The sequence below is a fragment of the Topomyia yanbarensis genome, chromosome 3 (genome assembly GCF_030247195.1).
Source record: "Topomyia yanbarensis strain Yona2022 chromosome 3, ASM3024719v1, whole genome shotgun sequence".
Taxonomy (NCBI): domain Eukaryota; kingdom Metazoa; phylum Arthropoda; class Insecta; order Diptera; family Culicidae; genus Topomyia; species Topomyia yanbarensis.
This window is the reverse complement of record NC_080672.1, coordinates 255093714-255113044: the sequence shown is the minus strand read 5'-3', so window position 1 is coordinate 255113044 and position 19331 is coordinate 255093714. Positions and strand designations below refer to the sequence as shown.

The 19331-nt window shown below is 37.5% G+C and overlaps 2 protein-coding genes across 11 annotated transcripts in view; one reads left to right on the top strand and one right to left on the bottom strand.

Annotated features, from left to right (window-relative positions):
* The window catches only part of LOC131692675 (tyrosine-protein kinase receptor torso-like), a 97920-nt gene that overhangs the window by 36322 nt on the left and 42267 nt on the right, over positions 1-19331 (bottom strand). Inside the window, exon 1 of one of the 6 annotated variants that reach the window (XM_058979849.1) lies at positions 16587-16797. The exons of the other annotated variants lie outside the window; for them this stretch is intronic. Within the exon in view, the coding sequence (XP_058835832.1) occupies positions 16587-16619 (33 nt within the window). The 5' untranslated portion in view covers positions 16620-16797. Of the gene's footprint in view, positions 1-16586; positions 16798-19331 lie in introns of those variants that run through there. 6 annotated transcript variants of the gene reach the window in all.
* The window catches only part of LOC131692677 (cyclin-dependent kinase 5 homolog), a 94597-nt gene continuing 84226 nt past the window's right edge, over positions 8961-19331 (top strand). Inside the window, exons 1-3 of one of the 5 annotated variants that reach the window (XM_058979853.1) lie at positions 8961-9212; positions 9469-9725; positions 17273-17489. In XM_058979853.1, the coding sequence (XP_058835836.1) occupies positions 9520-9725; positions 17273-17489 (423 nt within the window). In that variant the 5' untranslated portion in view covers positions 8961-9212; positions 9469-9519. Of the gene's footprint in view, positions 9213-9468; positions 9726-11735; positions 11896-17272; positions 17490-19331 lie in introns of those variants that run through there. The other 4 variants (XM_058979854.1, XM_058979855.1, XM_058979852.1 and 1 more) reach the window with 4 other exon arrangements.

Below are 19331 nucleotides of genomic sequence, written 5' to 3'. Positions count from 1 at the left end.
TTAGTTGGACCCCCTCCTCCTCCCTAAAAGAGTTACGTAATTTATAAATGGTCCCTTATCTCACCGTTCGACGACCCTTGCTTCAATGCCATTTTGCCGAAAACGGCAAAACAAACTAGAAACAATGTACGTATGTACACACCACCTCGCATAAAATGGGCGGTGCTCAAGTTTTTTATATGCACGACGAAAATAAGATAAATTTAAGTCGATCAATTTTTGATCGTTTCACCTTTTACCTAAACTTGAGTCGACGACCATTTACTCACTGAAATCATTCATTCGTCTACATTCAAATTGTCTATGTGGCGCTTCCATGTGATATTTTTTTCTGCATTCTTCTTAAATACCAATGTGTAAAAGAAGCTGTCAAATTTTAATAAATATATAAAGTAAAACTATCCCAAATAGATAGGTAAGTGTAATTATAGTCACATTATGTTTCTGGTAGTCCATCACTTTTCTAACCTAAATGTTTCAAGATCTACAAGAGTAACAAGGATTTTTTTTAAGAGTACGGCACGGAGTGCCGAAATAAAATTTTAGTTCAATTGGTCGGTGTTAAGCCAGACCGGACTAAGTGACAAAATATTGACATCGAGAAAAACGAGTTTAAAGTTTGAATCGCATCATCCTTTACATTATGATTGAAAATTAATTAATGCCATAATTCTTGTTTATTGTTACATATTCCAAATCTGGCAAAAGTGCAATATAACTGACGATATTCTTTATCCTGTGCTACACAGAAAAAAATATTTTGTGATTTTAAGTTTATTTTCATGCACATATTTGGAGCATAAATATAAAATTAAGTTCCACCATAAATACACACGACTTGCTTTCTTTCTTTAACGAATTTTACTATAATTTTACACGTGGATTGAAAATTACAGTTTCTTTAAACGGAAAACCAATGCACTTCAATGTATTTTTACTCGAATACTGCTGTAAAATGAATGACATGTAATATTACACGAATGAAAGTGTAAAATTGTATGCTGTTTGATGCTCCAATTGATTTTAACGTAATTTTCAATCAAATTTTTGATTCAATCGTTGTATGTTTACATTCGTATTGATTTACATGTCGTTTAAATTTCATTATTTTTTGGTGTGTATCATTATCTCATTTTTTATGTTTTGCGACTTAGTTCAGTCTGACTTAACACCGACCAATTGATATACTGAGTTGAAAGTTAAAAGAGGAATTTAGTTAAATTGAAATAGTCAGCACTGTGACCGGCAAAGCTCACATAGGCTGAACTGAAACTGTTTAAATACAAATACAATCAGAGTGCACTGTTATGGTTTTATCATAAACTCCACAGGAAAAATATATCGCCGCCCTGTTTGCCGATAGACTTCTACCTTAATAGATGAATATCGAAGCATGCTTAACAAAGTAGCTATGTATTTGTGACCACAAACCCCATCGAATCAGAATGAACTTTCTTCGTCTATTATCATTCCATATTCGGTCTCCTGCGTGTCTGTGGTTGTGCGTAGTTTAACCGTATACTTTCCAGTGGAAAATGAATTGCTCGTTTGACATCTGCCAAATTGCCAACACGCTCGTAAAAAGTTACTCAAAAATAAGTTTAATCCCACCCATTTCCAGATAAAGTGGAACAACCCTTAAATTGAGTAATTCCGGAGTTACTCAAATTTGAGTAAGCCAGCCTGAACCAAAAACTGAGTAATTATTACTCGGTTTTTGAGTACAATATTATCTACACTAAACCCAAAAGTGCTTCACTAGTACTCAGATTTTGAGTTCAACATTGCTCAAATTTTGAGTTCAGTACAAATTTAACAAAACCAAAAATTAAGTAATTATTACGCAGACTTTGAGTTGAACATTACTCAAATTTTGGGTTCAGTAGAACTTCAACAAAACCAAAAATTGATCGATTTTTACTCATATTATGAGCAGAAGCTTACCCAATTTTTGAGTAGACAACAAAGCCAGTTGTAATTCCTCAGTTTTTGGGTAGAATATTACCCAATTTATGAGTGCAATATTTCATTAAAACCCAGTAAAGTTCAGCCGGAAATGAGCCGGAATTCCAGCTGTTTCCAGTCAGTATTCCGGCTCCAGTGACACAACCGATTCTAGTTAGAATAAGTTGTGTCACTGGAGCCGGAATACTGACTGGAGCCAGCCGGAATTCCGGCTCATTTCTGACTGAACTTTACTGAGAAACATCCGGATTATGACTTGCAATTCTGAATGGTTTCTGTAAGAAGAAATGCAACAACCGATTCCTATTTAAATTGGTTCATGATCGATTGTTGCATTTGAACTGGAACTAAACCGGTTTACATCCAGTGAAGAAATTGGCCGTCAAAATTTTGTTTTGGATACAACACAATGCAGTCTTTCTTTTCTTATGGAATATTTTTACAATAATAATTAAAGAAACTTCTGTTTATTAAATTTTATGGTTTTTAGTAAGTATTGTATAAAAAAGTTGTCCTTTTATTTGTTGTCAATACGTGCGCGGGAAACTTCAATAAAAGTTTGGACGAGTCTATTCACAGTTGTCCTCTGACTGTGCGGAATTATATTATATATGGCACATGCCAGAAAGTCCCAAAACATTCTAAAATTAGGTGGCACCTCCACTCCGAGAACTGCGTAGCATTTGAATAAAATTTCCACTGCATGAATAGAATTGTTAGTCTCGAATATAACTTTTTTCTCACAAATGACGGCATAATTTCCTCTTTTCATCGGGCTTGCTACGCACACCATGTGTAGTTTGGAATCAGTTGCGGGGGATGCCACGTATGTATCTAAGCACTCCTAATGATGATATAAAATCATTACATCTAACCTTATGTATATTATATTGCATTTACCCCAATCCAACGAATTAAAATTGAAGCCGAATGTTCTTCGCCTACAGTTGGACAGCCTACCAGCGTTCTTTTTTGTCCGCGAATTGGCATATGAGAAATTATTCTCAAGCATCCTCGAATGTGATCTGTGAATAGTTTTACAAATTTAAAATTTTATGACAGACCTTTGGGCTAAATTAAAAAAAAATATATTTCACCATCTTCTACTCTAGAGAATCTGGACGGTGAATAAGATAGACACTGAAAGAAGACATCCTCGATTTTGAGACCTTCTGTTCTGTTAGGATACAATCTCTCAAACATTTGACGAATCTAGAAAAAGTGATATGATATAAATATTCATATGTTCCGTGAATACCATAAAGTGAAATAGTAAATAATAAAAAATAAACATGTTACCACCAATCCTTCATATGAACACAGGTGTGGAAACATATCCAAGATATCATTAACGGGTTTCTTTTCTTTTAATAACAGTTTGAGGACTGGAAAGCATCGGTCCATTTCATCACAAATATGTTCTGCTACTGATGCCGATGCAAGCATTACTCGGAGCAATTGAGCCCGCTCTACAAGTTCAGTTGAAACGGACTCTTCTACAGGCATAGTTCCTCGATTATATTTATGTTTTCCTGCAGGTAGCTGTTTGATGACATTCCGGATGCGATGAAATATCATGCCAGTATGAGCACCCTTTTCCTTGCCTCCGTTGCGCCAAAAGAAAAATGACTAGCATGAAAATAATTATAATTATATTAGAGAAATTAAATAAGCATAGAATAACAAACCTCATCAGGAGCAGTTGGTGTGACTCGCGTATTACTAAGTTGTGGAAATAATTTTACGATTTGAACAGCTGCCGCATGCTGTTGATCAACAGAAGGATACCTGCGCATTTAGAGATCATTGGTTCGTTACTCCGAAAAAGACCAAAAAGATTCCGTGAAAGATTAAGTTCTAAATTTCTTAAAAAAAATCTAAATGGTAAAAGTATGAACGGTATTTGATTCGTAATTCTTTGCATGCTGGGACACATCTATTATTTTCTGAAGAAAATCGGTCAGTTTATTACTGTTTTAAAAGTCTGTAAATGTCTGGACCAGGCATACGCAGAACTTTTTTTTAATCACCGATATCATACTTTTTGATCTGCCTCTCGTTTCTTCTGCTGCAAATTTTGTGCATTGGACGTATTCGGTCTATCCACTCATTGAATATTTACTAGAAGTATATGCTAGAAAATGCATGAAAATTCTCGACAAACATATGATTACGGCCTAAAAGCCAACTGTCAAAATCCACTTTGAATGGAAATTCCGGACAAACCGTTACACGCCAATCACAGATGTTGGTAGTAAACGAAAGAGAAAAGTTTTCTCTTTCATAAACTGTTGTGAGCTGTGTTCGACTAGTAACGGTTTGTCTGGAATTTCCATTCAAAGTGGATTTTGACGGTTGGCTTTTAGGCCGTAATCATATGTTCGTCGAGAATTACAGCAAAAGAGACGGGAATGAAAGTATGCTAATTCTGCATATTTTTGTTTCTCAGTGCAGCAAATCTGTCCACAGTCTGTAAATCTGGCATCGCTGTTGCTCGATTCAACGACATTGCGGCTTAGTTAGACCCTTTGGTCGATTTACGATTGAACTGTATATGTAAACAAATAAACACGCTCGCTATAAACAGAAATTGTATACCTTTAAATTCTGTTGGTTTAAATGTTTAAGTTATTATAATTCGTCGTCGTCGGTCGTCTTTATAATTTTGTGCCGGAACATGACGAATTACGCTTTCTAAGTACCACCGTCAAAGACGCATGTACGTTCTTATGCCGAAGTTTATAAATCGAACCAGATTGAAGATGTGTAAAGAATGGTCAATATTGAAATCAGGATGCGAAGAACTGATAACTATGTGGTTTCCTCTAGCAGTTTGTACTGTGTTTCATACATTTCTTTATATTTATAATCAGAAGTGAAGTTGTTTGGCCGTGCTTCATTACTATGCATACTTCATAGTTTCATAGGCTCAATGAAGTAATAATGCATGATACTGATTGACTACGATGTTTTTTGAAATAGAAGCTTCACAACGAAAGGCATTGCTTTTCTCTGCTCATAGACAGTGTTAGATCACCTGCATATTTGCTCGAAGGACTACTAAGGGCCGATTTCTTCATTCTCGCCTAACGTCTTAACCAGGTTTAAACGTACTGGTGAACCCGGTTTAAAATTTAAGCGAGGATAAAGAAATTGGCCGTAAGCCCTATAAATATGTATAGGCATTGCGCATTTCGCCGCAAGGTTGCTCTTGCGGAGAGACTCGTGCGGTTCAATGTAAACAATTCATTCTATCACACTTTAAGGAGTGTTCATAGTTTGATGCACTAGTAGAGTAACAAATAAAACTTTCTACTTGCCTTTGACCGTCCATTATTTGAGTCTCCATTTGCTTGCATGCGACTCGTGTAAGATGATTTAAACCGTCCTTATCTGGTACGATCCCTTGATCCAAAATTGGATACAAAATTTTCATTCGGAATTTTGCGTCATCTTCGAATGTCGAACGGTTAATCTGAAAACGTTAAATATGTATAGTACGACAAGCGCTTACAGTAATTATAGTAGAAAGTTTACCAAATTTTGAACATTAGTGGAAGTCTCATCAATTTTATCTTTGGTCGGATTAGCTTCAGAACTATAGTTTTTTATTATGTTAAGAATTGTTAGACGGGATCCTTTTTCGATTATCCCCATTTCAACTAGGTCGGCATCGTTGAGCAGAACTAGGTTCTGATCGTTTATTTTTTGGGCTGAAAAGAGCGAATAAGTATATATAAAGGTTTAAAGTGACATCTCAAGTTGTTTGCACTACCTTCTTGATTGTTGTTTATTTTATTATAAATTTATTTCCAAGTTTATTTCCCTACTAACTATCTACATATTTCAAACTTATATAGTAGTTTTCTTCTGAATCTCCGTATATACTCCATAAGTTGTATGTTTTTTTCGTTTGCAAGTTCTTGTGTGATATGCGAATAACTTGACTGTCAGTTTTGAGTTTGTAACTGTTGTATTGTAAACAATATTCGCATTCGAGATGCTGTATTAGGCAAACAATTTGATTATCCGATTGCAATATATCTATTATCAAACCATAGGACATTTCGTTGCATACTTGGTATTTCGCTATCAGTCCCGGCCGAAAGCTTGTGTTATTTATTTTCATATGGTTTATATATTTGATTGAATCTGGTAGATCCCGGATCAGGAGTAAATTACTTAGAGATTTTTTGTGTATGTGCTTTGACGAAACGATATCTACCGTACCAATTTCGTATGAATGGTCAAGAATAGTGGTTATCTGTGCTAGATTCAGGCGCTTAGCAAAGCTGTTTGTTAAATTGATGAAATTGTTGCATGTCTTCGCTTGGGATTTCGACTCCTTGAATTTCGCTTCGAAGCGTAAGCAACTATGATTAACAACTGGCCCATCCTGACGAATTATGTAGGGATAATGAGAGATGTGATGGAATTTATTGGTAGGGTTGATGGCAGGGAAGCAGGATTTGAACAACTTGTAAAAACATTCGATTTCGTTTTCCAGATCGTTAATCTGATTCAATGTTAGCTTATTGGAGAAACTATAATAAGTTATTTTCATGAGAGCTCTAAGCAATGATGATAAATTTGAATTAAATCCGAGAATCTGGTTGAACATAAAAGGGAATGCTCGAAGGAGAAGCCAACATTGCGAAGCTGACTGAGGAATAGCATGTCCACGTGCTTTTAACTTCTCGCAAGTAAAATTAGCGGTAGGTTTATCAGCCGATTCAGTTATACCGTATTCGTAATGCTGTATAATTTGGTTGACTTGACTAATCGTTATCACTTTATGGATATTTACAGCTTCGTTCAAAACACATTTGATTACGACCATGACGACGCCTTCCAAAAGATCATGCATTGGATCAAACGTGTTATTTTCCGCTATGTTGAAATATTTAACTTCATTCAGTGCTGATTTTCGAATGATTCCGCATTGTGAAGGTGTTTTAGTTCCGCTTTGAAGAGCATTTAAATCACCTTGTATGCTTTCTTCAGTGCGATGAGGGAAGGTATCACCAATGTTTCCACAATGAAGTGCAGTACGCGTCGCATAGCACATTCTACAGAATAGACTTGATTGGGGCCCCATTAACTCGAAAATTTCATGAATTGCCAGCGTGTCCCCCAAAACATGCACTAGAACTGCCCTCATCGTAAACTTTTCACTCCCATATTGTACTACAACACCATCATCTGATTCAAGCTCACGCAAATCTTGAATCAGCGGTTTCATAACGTTATTGTAGCCATATTTTTTTACATCTCTTGAGCGAACTGTAAGCGTTAGATATATCCTGTTGGAGGATGAATTAATTGCGGGGTGGAGATTCTCAATTTTAACACTGAAATTGGTAAGTTTTTTTTTTGATTTGCGTGATCCCAAAGGGTTCAGATATTCGACATCGTCCAGATGAAGCGAGAGTCGTAATGCATCGGGAAACCGTGTCAGGAATGGGTGTGTTTTGAAACGTTGACCATCTTTGAAACCGCACAAGATATCGTCATTCACTGCTTCTTCTGCTATCATCTTGCGAGCTCCGGGATTCTTCATAACCAGTGCTAAAATGCTGGTTAGTGGAATATAGTGAGCAACGTCTTTCACTATTTGTACACTTTTTCTTTTGCCTAGTTTGGTAATCGCGGGGACAGTTTTAGTGATTCTAGTTCTTCCCAAGACTTCTTCCCTAGGGTTTGGCACAGCACAACCCGCAACTCCAGACAAATATGCTAGGTTGTCTTTTGGAGAAGCTACGTCTGCAAAAATTCCATCCAAAGATGCGTCGTTTATAAATTTCAAAGCGTCGGTATCGTTTAATGGGATCGACTTCGATTTCAAAAATTCTCTGAATAGATTCAACATGTAACACTCGTAATCTTCTATAAGATTCGAGGTAACCTGTAAGAACTTTTTGATTTTTGTCTCGGGAAGAGATACATCTTTTCGCAAATCTGTGGCGAATTTACTAATTTTCTTAGTAATTTCATCCAACGACGGCGCCGTTTTAAAGAATATAGTATTCGTTATTCTCAACAGATAATCATCATCTACGAGCATATTTTCCGGATGATTATTTTGAATTTGTTCAACAGCGTCATGGTCGTATGAAATATTTGTAGAATTTTCTGTAATTAGTGGATGAACACTCTCTATGTGCCGTTTCAAGCTCTTAAACCTCTGGTACAGTGAACCACATTCTGAACAAAGGAAAGGTTGAGCGGCTGCTTTGCTGGTGTTCAAATTGTGTACCAACCGGAAGTGTTCCTTCAATTCATCCACGTGTCCAGGAATCATCTTCCCACAATTTGGCACATGGCAGGAGAAACCTGAAACCTTACACTTTTTTTCCAGTATATATATATATATATATATATATATATATATATATATATATATATATATATATATATATATATATATATATATATATATATATATATATATATATATATATATATATATATATATATATATATATATATATATATATATATATATATATATATATATATATATATATATATATATATATATATATATATATATATATATATATATATATATATATATATATAATATAACGTGAATATTACCTCGCAACTTCATTGCAGTTTCAGCATCCACCTCTTCCGAAATCTTCTGCATGCTGGTTGTTCAAATCCACTCTTTCAATTAAAATGTATTTTACACACTACAACTCTAGCTTCAACTATTATAAATATTTGAACAAATTTTTATTTGTGAAAAAGTGATGAGCGATAACTAAACGAGCGTGTACCTACTAATGGAAAATGGCGGATGACGCTTGGAATTTTTAACTTGGCGAGAAACGGCTTTTCCGTTTGGTAACTCCAAAACGGTTTCTTGTGTAATACCCAAAAATAGAGTCAGAGTTACTCAGAGATATTATACATGACAACTCAATTTTTGACGTTTACGAACATCATTCAAAACTGAGTTAAAAGTACTCAGAATCTGAGTAACTTTTTACGAGCGTGAACAGCATAAAATTGGTATGATGACTTTGTTTAGTCGAGATCGTCTGTGATTATTTTATTTTTCAAAATAGTTTCATCATCTCGCTGTTGATTAATTTTAGTTGAAGGTTAACCGTTCTCGTATGTGATTATGTTTTAATGACTGTGAATCGTAAGTGATAGTGTAGCAATCAAGTGTAATTATGAATAGCAGAAAGTGATTATTGCACCAGTTCGGATGTTTTATTTGTTCAGGCTCAAAGGTGTGCATCTGCAGTTAACTCTCAATTAACTTGGTTAACTCTCATTTACTTTAGTCAACTCTCAATTACTCTTACGCCATATCGGCATAATTGTAGCGTGAAAATGAGCAAAATTTCAATTATTTCTTACTGTCTGAAGTCTTGGTTAGAAAGCTACTTCACAAGCCAATATTGTGTAAGGGAGTATTACCTGCACTAGGGAAGATTAACGAAAGATTATCATTTTAATTCGCATCGTTCCTTTCGAGATACACAGTTTCTGAGAACAGTTACATATCGAAATTTCCTCTTCCCCTACGCCCTGCTGATGATGGTTAGAATGCAGTCATCCAAGGGGAAAAAAGGCTCCAGTGGCTTGAAGATTCTCTGGATTCCAGGCAGAAAAAAGCATAACCGCAAAGGCGTCTACAATCCCACCAAGAGCAACATTCCACAGTATCATGCAAATCAACAGCGCAAAACCGATCCCTGGTCACTGGGAGGTACCAGCAATCAGACCAAGATCATTAACGCGTAAGTGAACAGCATCCAGTTACGCTTGAGAGCACGGTGGGTGGCGGTATTAGGAACGAACAACTGGTACTGAGCTGACTATAGAAGCACAGAAGAGGGAGGGGGAACGTCCAATTTATCATGCTTTTGGCGCTGATGTGGTTTAGTCATCACTTTAGGGTTTGCGTGCCTGTTTGGTGGTTGTCGTCTACACTGTTCTATCTTGGCATAAGCACGCGAGTGATGTTATCTTGATTATTTCGTGGGCACGACTGATACGGTCACTTATCTTGATTGTTGAGTTGTGTTGCATTTAGTAATTAATTTGTGACGTATTCCAAATCATTCTTATACAAACGAATAATTTATTTCAATGTGTCAAATATTATTAAATGTTGATAGATCAAATGATTTATGTAATAAAATTTGAAATCAAATCATACTGTGCATGTATATTGTATTTACATAAGTAAGAAGCTAGTGTAGTTTCTTCACTATACAACTCGAATAATATATGTAATATTATTGGTGATTTTCCTCTATCAATATTTATTCTTCATTATTGAAAGGAAATAATTTATTTGGTAGGGGAGCCCGGGGCTAGTTGTCGGTTTTGGGGTAAGTTGGCGGAATCCCCTTTTCTCCGTATCTATTAGACATATAGCGCTGCCTCTCGCTATGTACTTCATGTTATGTGAAACACATTATCCAATGTGTTTTGGTTGCAAAACATTTTATTTTGTAAAAGTTGTGGGCGATATTGTGTTTTCGAGCATACCAAGTAAATTTTCTAAATTTTAAACATTTTGTGTTATTTGGGGTGATTTTGAATCTATTTCTCGAAAGATATTTTTCGATAGTGCCTGAAACGAGCTTTCCGTATCCGTATAGATATTACATCTATCCACGAACAAAAGTTATTTTTTAAATAGTTCCGTTCGGAGTAAGTATGTGGTGATGCACGCGGGGCAAGTTGGCGGTACTATTTACGGTGCAAAAATAGTCATCAAAAATTTTTATTTCTGGAATTCACTCCAAAGTAAGAAAATCTTTTTCTTGTGTATCTCGCCGTCAATGCAGGAAATATTTACTTCCGCCAATCGCCTGAAGAATTTCGAAAATTTGCTTTTGAATATGGTGCTCACGTCAAAGTCAAAATGCCGGGGTATTGAGACTGAAATATAATAGCAAATATCGGTTAATATACAGTTTTCTTGAAAAGATATATATATATATATATATATATATATATATATATATATATATATATATATATATATATATATATATATATATATATATATATATATATATATATATATATATATATATATATATATATATATATATATATATATATATATATATATATATATATATATATATATATATATATATATATATATATATATATATATATATATATATATATATATATATATATATATATATATATATATATATATATATATATATATATATATATATATATATATATATATATATATATATATATATATGTGTGTGTAATAATAAATACTGCCAACTTACTCCGTTGCGGGTTTTCCGCGTCACATATTTTTGTCTCAAAAATGGAGAAAATGCATAAAATATTTTAATAAAATTCAGAGATGTTATCAACAGTCTGCCCTTTCATGCCAAGTGTTCTATTAAGCAAGATCTACCTACATCAAAGCGATAAAAAATTAAAACTGAAAACACCGCCAACTAGTCTCCCCTAAACTTTGCGCTGAAACTTGAATATATAAAAAGGGTAGCATACAACCAAATATTTACGAGCGCTAATTGTAGTGGCACTTCCTCCATGTAAACTTGATCAAACTTTGAAGCTTTTAACATCTGGATTAAACCAGAAGAATAGATATGACATACGAAATAAAAATAAAACGAAATGCTAACTAAATGATAAGTGCAAGATATAAATGTTTCCTGTTGATAAGATTTATATATCGATGTAACGAGATAAAACTCAGCTATGATATGACCACTCACGACTGGGCATCACAAAGTACGAATGGTGACTTTAAGCGAATGGTCTGCTTTCGCAGAACGATTTCGCGATAGAAAATAGTTCAATGATTTTTTGGCAGCAGGTGATTTTGGAAAGTTTTGTAATGATTTCATCAAGGACTGATACCAGCACGTTGTTCAGCGATCAGCATCCCTTAAGGTACAGTAGAATAGTAATTGCAGAAGTTTTCTTAGCTTTTATCACATGTGTATAGAGCGATCCAACAAAAATAACCCCAAAGGTCCAACCCGCGGAGTCGATTTCCCACCAAGAATATCTGATCCAAATTTAAGCTAGGTCGTTCAAGTCCAGCTACCGGACAAATGTTCGTAAATTTTCTATGGGATTGTTCTATAATTTACTTGGAGAAACTCCACAATCCACATCAAAATAATAAATTTTTATCGAGTGTTAGTGTTAGTTTTGTACAGAGTCGGACAGCGTGTGGTTTTAGTTCAGAAAACAAATGTCACAAACTTAGTTGTTTTGCCAAAATGTGGTTATTTTCGGAAGAAAATTAGTGTATATAAGATGAGTCATTTTGTGTTCGTAAATTAGGGGCCTCTGAGTGATACTACGAGTTAAAACGTGTTTTAACGCTATCTTGATGACATTTTTCTTGTTGCTTAGAATCTAGAATTGGCGCGATCTACCTGGTGAAATCAAAATATAGGGCATCTTACCCTGAGCAGGAAGAAAATGCTCAAACACCGAAAACTCTGGGAATGCCAAAACAACTACTCTTACACGGACAATATGCACAGCTCACACACCAATCTAATAACTTAGTAGTTAGTTCTCTCAGTAAGGTCACAGCACAGCTCCTCGACACACTGTCAGTTTTCGACCATCCACACAAGTGGCAATTTCTGTATGACAGTAGGAAAGCTAACTGTGGGTCGAGAACTAGTGCTATCAATAGGATAATCTGGGCGGTAAACGTCAGATTATCTATTTTACTGAGCCCTTGTTCCATTTAGCACTACTTTCTCGTCGAGCTCCAGACTTGTTCGCGAATTACTCGACGATGGGCCTAGCCTACTCCGACGGACAATTTCCCAACGGGAGAAGTTTTCGCGTAATCGAGCCAAACAGCCAGATGCTCAGGTCAATTCCGCGATTCCGGTGGAGCAGGACGTCCAGTTTGCTGGTGCTCCGACGACCCGCGACTGATGGTATCTCGTCGCGATCTACTTAGTCTAGTCCCCGGAGGTGCGGAGAAGTTCTCACGACACCGATTCTTCTTTGGTTTTTGCTATATTTCTAGATCATGATCTGCGTCACCACTCTGGTAATCGCGTTCCACGTGTTTACGTCGCTCGTCATTCTGCAGACGACATTATCTGGGTATATATCCGGAGCTCGCGTTTCAAGCATCTCCCTGCGCGTCACTTCGAATCTCGGACATTCGAAGACCATATGCTCACCTCTCCGTTCTTTCTATTGACCAAGGTCGACAGGTTTGTTATGAGTCGGTAGGTCCATCTTCCCTTTTCCGCATTGTCCCATTCCTGCTGCCACCTCGCCATCGAATCGATTCTCACCATCTTCTACACGTTTCTTGTGTTTCTCTGTTTTCAGTACTCGATAGCCGCTGCCAGGGTAATGCAGATGGGGATCATCCCGGCGATACCGTATACTGCGTCCGAGGATATTGTATGTCCGGTTCAAATTTTCGCGGTTCCGTTTTGCTTTTAGCGCTGCACACCAAGCAGAAACCCCACATCACAGAGAACAGCAATCCACGATCGAACAAATATATTAATAAAACTTGTGAGAACATTTGAATGAATGAACATTAAAACACTAGCGCCACAACACGAGCTTATCCCAACTACCCGTCCAACTCATCCTAAAACCGGTTCAGAATCCGATTCCAGCTCAATGAAATTAACTGATTCCGACTCAATCGGTTGATGCGTTTGAGTTTGAGGAATCCATAACGAATCTACTCAGAATTCCGAACCGGCTCCGGAATGATTTGTCTTCGATTTGATTTAACGAAGTCTTTTAACGCTGGAGATGGACGTCTGTTCTCTGTGCCCACATCTCAGTATCGATGATGAAACACTAGATAGCAGATGTCTCATGCTGTTTCTCGAGCCATCAACGTTTGGCATGATCATCTCTATTGTGTCCGTTGCCTTCGTCGACTTTTGGCAAGCGTAGTTGACGTAGTTTTTCAAGCTCCACCGGTCATCAATTATCACTCCCATTAGCGCCAGTGCAGGCTTCGATGCAATCACGCGCCCTCCAACGTCGATCTTCATCAGATTTGCATTTGCTGACCAACAATACATCCTGAAGTGAGCTATCTGCAGCTTGACCTCGTTCATCCAGTTCTCGATCGCGTCTATTGCCTCCGTCACCGATACCTCCACTTCATCAAGTGTCTCACCCACCGTCAACGAAACCCACGATTTCCACTTTCCTGGGTAAGCGTAGTGTCAAGATCCCATCGTACATTCCGTTCCAAAGAGTTGGACTGAGAATGGAGCCCGTTGTGACTCGCATTGTCCTTCGTTCGTCTCATACAGCAGCACTCTGCTCTGGAAGTAACTCTTCAGGATCTGACGTAGATAGTCGGGGACCCTGTATGCAGCGCTATGGCAATGGCTCCCAGCTAGCGCTGTTAAATGCAGTCTTCACATCTATTGTGACCACAGCGCAGTATCGATTTCCTCTTCGCTTCTGTTAAGATGTCTCCTCAGCATTCTCGAGCACTGTCTCCTTTGTGGAATCCGAACTGCACCTTGGACAGTCCGCGCTCACCCTCCAGTGCATTTCGACATCCTGTTAAGGATAATTTTTTCCGGGATTTTTTCGAATGTATCCAGCAAACATATAGACCTAGACGAGGCCGGATCGCCCGATGGCTTCCCTGGCTTTGGCAGCAACACCAGATTTCGGGGAAGTTATCTAGATACTTCTGCATCACCATCCTAAACATGCCCAGGTATGCCAGAATCGCAGCTTTGCTGCAACACGTTTGGTACTCCATCCGGACAGCGGACTTTCTTTGATTTCAGTCGCTTCGATGCTTCTGTCAGCTCATCGTTATTCACTTGCCGATCGTCCGTGTTTGCTCCTTCTTCTTTCTCCAGTAAACTGGACGCCGTCTACTGCGTGGCTCCAGTTTTCGCGGCATTGTGGCGTCACAAGCCATGACGTTGATGTAAGACTCCTTTCGTCTCCCCGCGATGTGCTAACGGAACCTTCACTGCACGATCGTACGTCTAACTTTGCAGGATATACACTCGTATATCGGTTACTGTACTACTGACGTCACTACCAATGACTACTGGTTTTCGGTCGATCAACTGTTCGGTTAACTGCTCCAACATTATGCTGAACTGCTCCACCTTGGAGGTGCGTAACAACTGCACTCGAAGACACCGTTGTTTTTGACGATCAAGAAGTCTTTTATCTACGAATTTTCTGCAGTTAACACGAAGCCTCGCTTGCTACATGAAATGAGTCGACTTTTTATCCATATAGTTCCTGAGATTCCTCTTGCTTTCCGTCATTCTCTCCATATATTACTGCCACCATGCGGTGACTGGCTCAACTTCATATAAACGATTATGTAAAACTCAAGTTGCGCGTCGATTTTTTTGAAATGTTTCATGCTGGAATTATTTCAGCACGCGTTAAAATTAACCAACTAGGCTTTGATGATAATGATTAAGCAGACTTCCAAAACATGTTACAGTAGATCCGCTGCGTACTTGAGCCACTTCCCGAACTCCACTCGAATATTACCAAGCGGCAAGTTACCGCAAGCTATTTAGCTCTGGTTTCCGCGAGCCATTTAGCTCCATTTAGAGTGAGCCATTAAGCTCCCGTTTTCGTGAGCTATTTAGCTCTCGTCTCAATGAGCCATTTAGCTCCGGTTTCCGTGAGCCATTTAGTTTCCAGCTTTGTTGCAATCTACACTGGTATTTCACGGCGGCGAAACTACTCTATGTCCGTTTCGTGAACCGACTGGCTCCCAGTTTTGTCACGATACACGTGAGCTACCCCTCCCCGCTTCGTCGCGATCTACCCGGTGTGGTCCTCGGCGGTGAACTTAGCCTCTACAATGGTAAATGTCTATCGCCGAGTTTTCACTACAAGAAAATATTCCCAGACGATAACATTTACAAAAGATACTTAGATGATTCCATTCAAAATATTAGGCACCTTTTTGTCAAAGATATTCATTTTTTCAAATTTCAATAAAATATTTCGGGGGGTTGTCCCCAAACCCTCCTCCCCGCTGCTACCGCCACTGAACGGTTACTATGTACTAGAAACATAAAAGTAACCCATTTCCTTAAATAAATAAATAGGGGTGTTAGCCTATTTTCAGTTTTATTCATATTTCATAAAATTTGTTCAACGAATTGATAGAAATTACAGGGTCAAAATTGGGACGATCGATTGCAATTTTCGTTTCACTCCAGCACCAGTATTTTACAATTTGAGGAACGCTAGTTTTATTATAGGTATTCTTTCTTAGATCGTATGCATTAGATTTGATACAAATTTAAAAGCTTTCCATCGATTGTTGGCCGATTTGCTAACGCCACGGATCTTGTACTTTATCTGAAATAATCAAATAAATAAATTAGTTCTTTGTAGAAATTAAAATAAAAAATTAAAAAAAAAATTAAAATAAATTAAATAACATTTTAATGAAATAATTAATAAATTAAATAACAAACAAATAACTAATTATTAAATTAAATAACAAACAAATAACACAAATGATGCCTAACAACATTTGTTTATGAACAAGATTATTTCACACATTTCGTATTATGATAATTTATACCGTATCGCTGAAAAGCAAAATAAACAGCACGTACCAAGATAGTTTGTCGTGGACGATCCTCCAACATCGTGCACACCGTGCCGGGCCAGATACTTTAGAGTTTGCTTTCTCATCGGAATTCGTCCTCCCTCCTGACTGGACCCAACGCTCTAGCTTCATCCATCCAAACCGAACGCACTACCGGACTGTCAGCGATTCATTTACATTTTACATTTTGCCATGCACGTACGTTCTGTTCCCTCATATCGGTAGTCATCAATCGCGGTGGAGTGTATCGACGAATCGACGGACGACAGCGTGGACGGTTTGTATTAGTGCAATGGTGCAAAATTTGCATACCCTACACGAAAAGCAAAACTTGTTTGGTTTGCGTGACCGTTGGAAAAGTGAAACCTTGAACCACATAATTGTCGTCCAGCCGAAAACTAATTCACATTACATTGCTAACCCCGGCAAAACAGCCCATTGTCAACGTTTTATAATTTGTATCGAATGTTGGAGCGGTGATGGAACTCTGTTTCTTGTTGTGCTCACAACTATCGCTTAGCTTCACATGTAAATCTGGACTACATGCTTTCAGACTTTGTGTTGACTGTTCACTTTAGCTCGCGATAAAAAAATATGATAAGTGAGCTCAGACCAGTTGCCGATCTATCAATATAAACTTTGTTGCGTTTTGTTTGTCACAAAGAACCTGTCTTTAGAAAAATTCTATTTTAGAGATCTGCACGACAACCTGGACGTTGGCATGGCGACCGCAACAGGTACCATGGGTTTAGCCACGATTGCAACGAACAACATCGGAGAGGCTAGCGGTATTAATAATCCCCTCGGACCACCGTCAACACTGACCAATGGAGGCGCTTCATGTAGCGTAGATGGGACGGAAGTGGTAGAACTCGTTGTTCTCAACGATTTAAATGGTGATAATAATAAGGTGAGTGTCTTTTCGGTGTTACAATTTCAATCGCACTATCAGTTTATTTTGGTTAGCCTTTAGCTTTCAGCTATCTCCGATTGATTGCAATCAATGTGGTCGCACGTGAAACAATGAGAGGAAAAGATTAGGTAGCACACCCCGCTCTTTATTTATAATTTGTTTAAAAAAAACTGCGGTTAAGGTGATTTTTCACATGAAAAAGCAGTATTTTTTGAAAGATGATAACACGATGCAACAAAAAATTTAAGAAACTTTTCAAGTGACCTAGTATAGATTGTAGGTCTAGTCAAATGCAACACAAAATCACATTTGACTAAGTTAATATACCTTCAAAATCTTGATTTGCATAATTTAACTTGGCTCTGCACTGCCACTATGTTCGTAACTTCCACTGTTACAGGTGGTAGAACCGATGTCTTGGTCAGGCGGGAGGGAATCAGGAATTAGTTGCAACTTGCTCAAATGACACGTTCCCCATGTTGATCGGAGATTTGTATCTTGCCTCGATTCGTCTTTTCATCATTTCCTGATGGCAATGATTGGGGAAATGGTAAGGTTAGGAATAAGGAAAATAACGATACAAAGAACATAGACAATTCGAAAGTATTCTTCACTCCCAATGGAATAAAAGACACTTCTCGATAAGCGGATATATCAACACCCCCGAGGGGATGTTGAGAAAATAGAACGACAACACCCCATTCAGATACGGCATAAACTATAGGTCTTTACCACACTGGGTTACGAACAATAGCATATCATTGAGTTTCAGCTCTCTGTACATAGGTTCTTCTATATATGGAGAACCAAAAATCCGGATACGTAATTGCGTTACTGCTGGGCAGTTACATATCAAATGATATGAAGTTCCGTAATCGGATTTACAAAGATCACACGAATAATACTCAGCCCGCTGAATAGTAGCCATGTGATTATTGAGTTTGCAATGTCCAGTTAGTACCCTGACTAGAATACTGCGATTTTGCTTGTAACAATGCAGCAAATTCTTTGACATTTTCGGACTCACATCCGGCAGAAAAGTCTTTGTTTGAATGCAAGTTTGCAAGCTACGCCAATGGTTGGCATTTTCGGATGTAGCCCAAGCAGGGCTTAAAATTCTCATATACTTTCAATGAACGATGAAACCCACTGGATTCACCATCGTCTTTTTGCTGTCTCTTTCATTACTATATACATACAAAGCCAAATAAAACAGACAAAGCCGGTTTCTTCTTTCGAATCTATGAAAGCGAGTGGCAGACGTAGCGACTTTCGTTTTCCTATAACAATAAGAAAATTCAATCTCGTTTCAATTTTAAATCAGCAATTTTGATACTCATTTAAATTTCCAATAAATGAAATTATGGCAATGTACATCATAGGACTGCAACTAGAACGCGGCAGCAACGGGAAATATGCACACCAATAGTGCTTCAGTCGTCCAATATCATCGCCAGCTCCTAATTCTACGAAATCGAACAATGACAAGCAAATATCGTCAATACTCGAGTACTTTTTCAAATGGACGTAAGTAACAATGAGAGATTCTCTTTCAGGTCTTTCTCTTCTGTTCATTACTCGGCCATTTCAACATTTACTACTCTACTCTTTGCATAATATTGTAGTAAAAACCGTCGGCTTTCGATATGTACTGGAAAATTAGTACAAAGTGTTGTAATGACGTCGTAATAAACGAAAGAGAAAGTAAACAAAGAGAGGCTCTCAATGTTACTTACGTCCATTTGAATAAGTACTCGAGAATAGTGTATTTTCGTTCGCCCAGCACTAGGTTCAATATCGAAGGGACTAATGTCGCTCTCAATTTCGAAGCGAAAACGA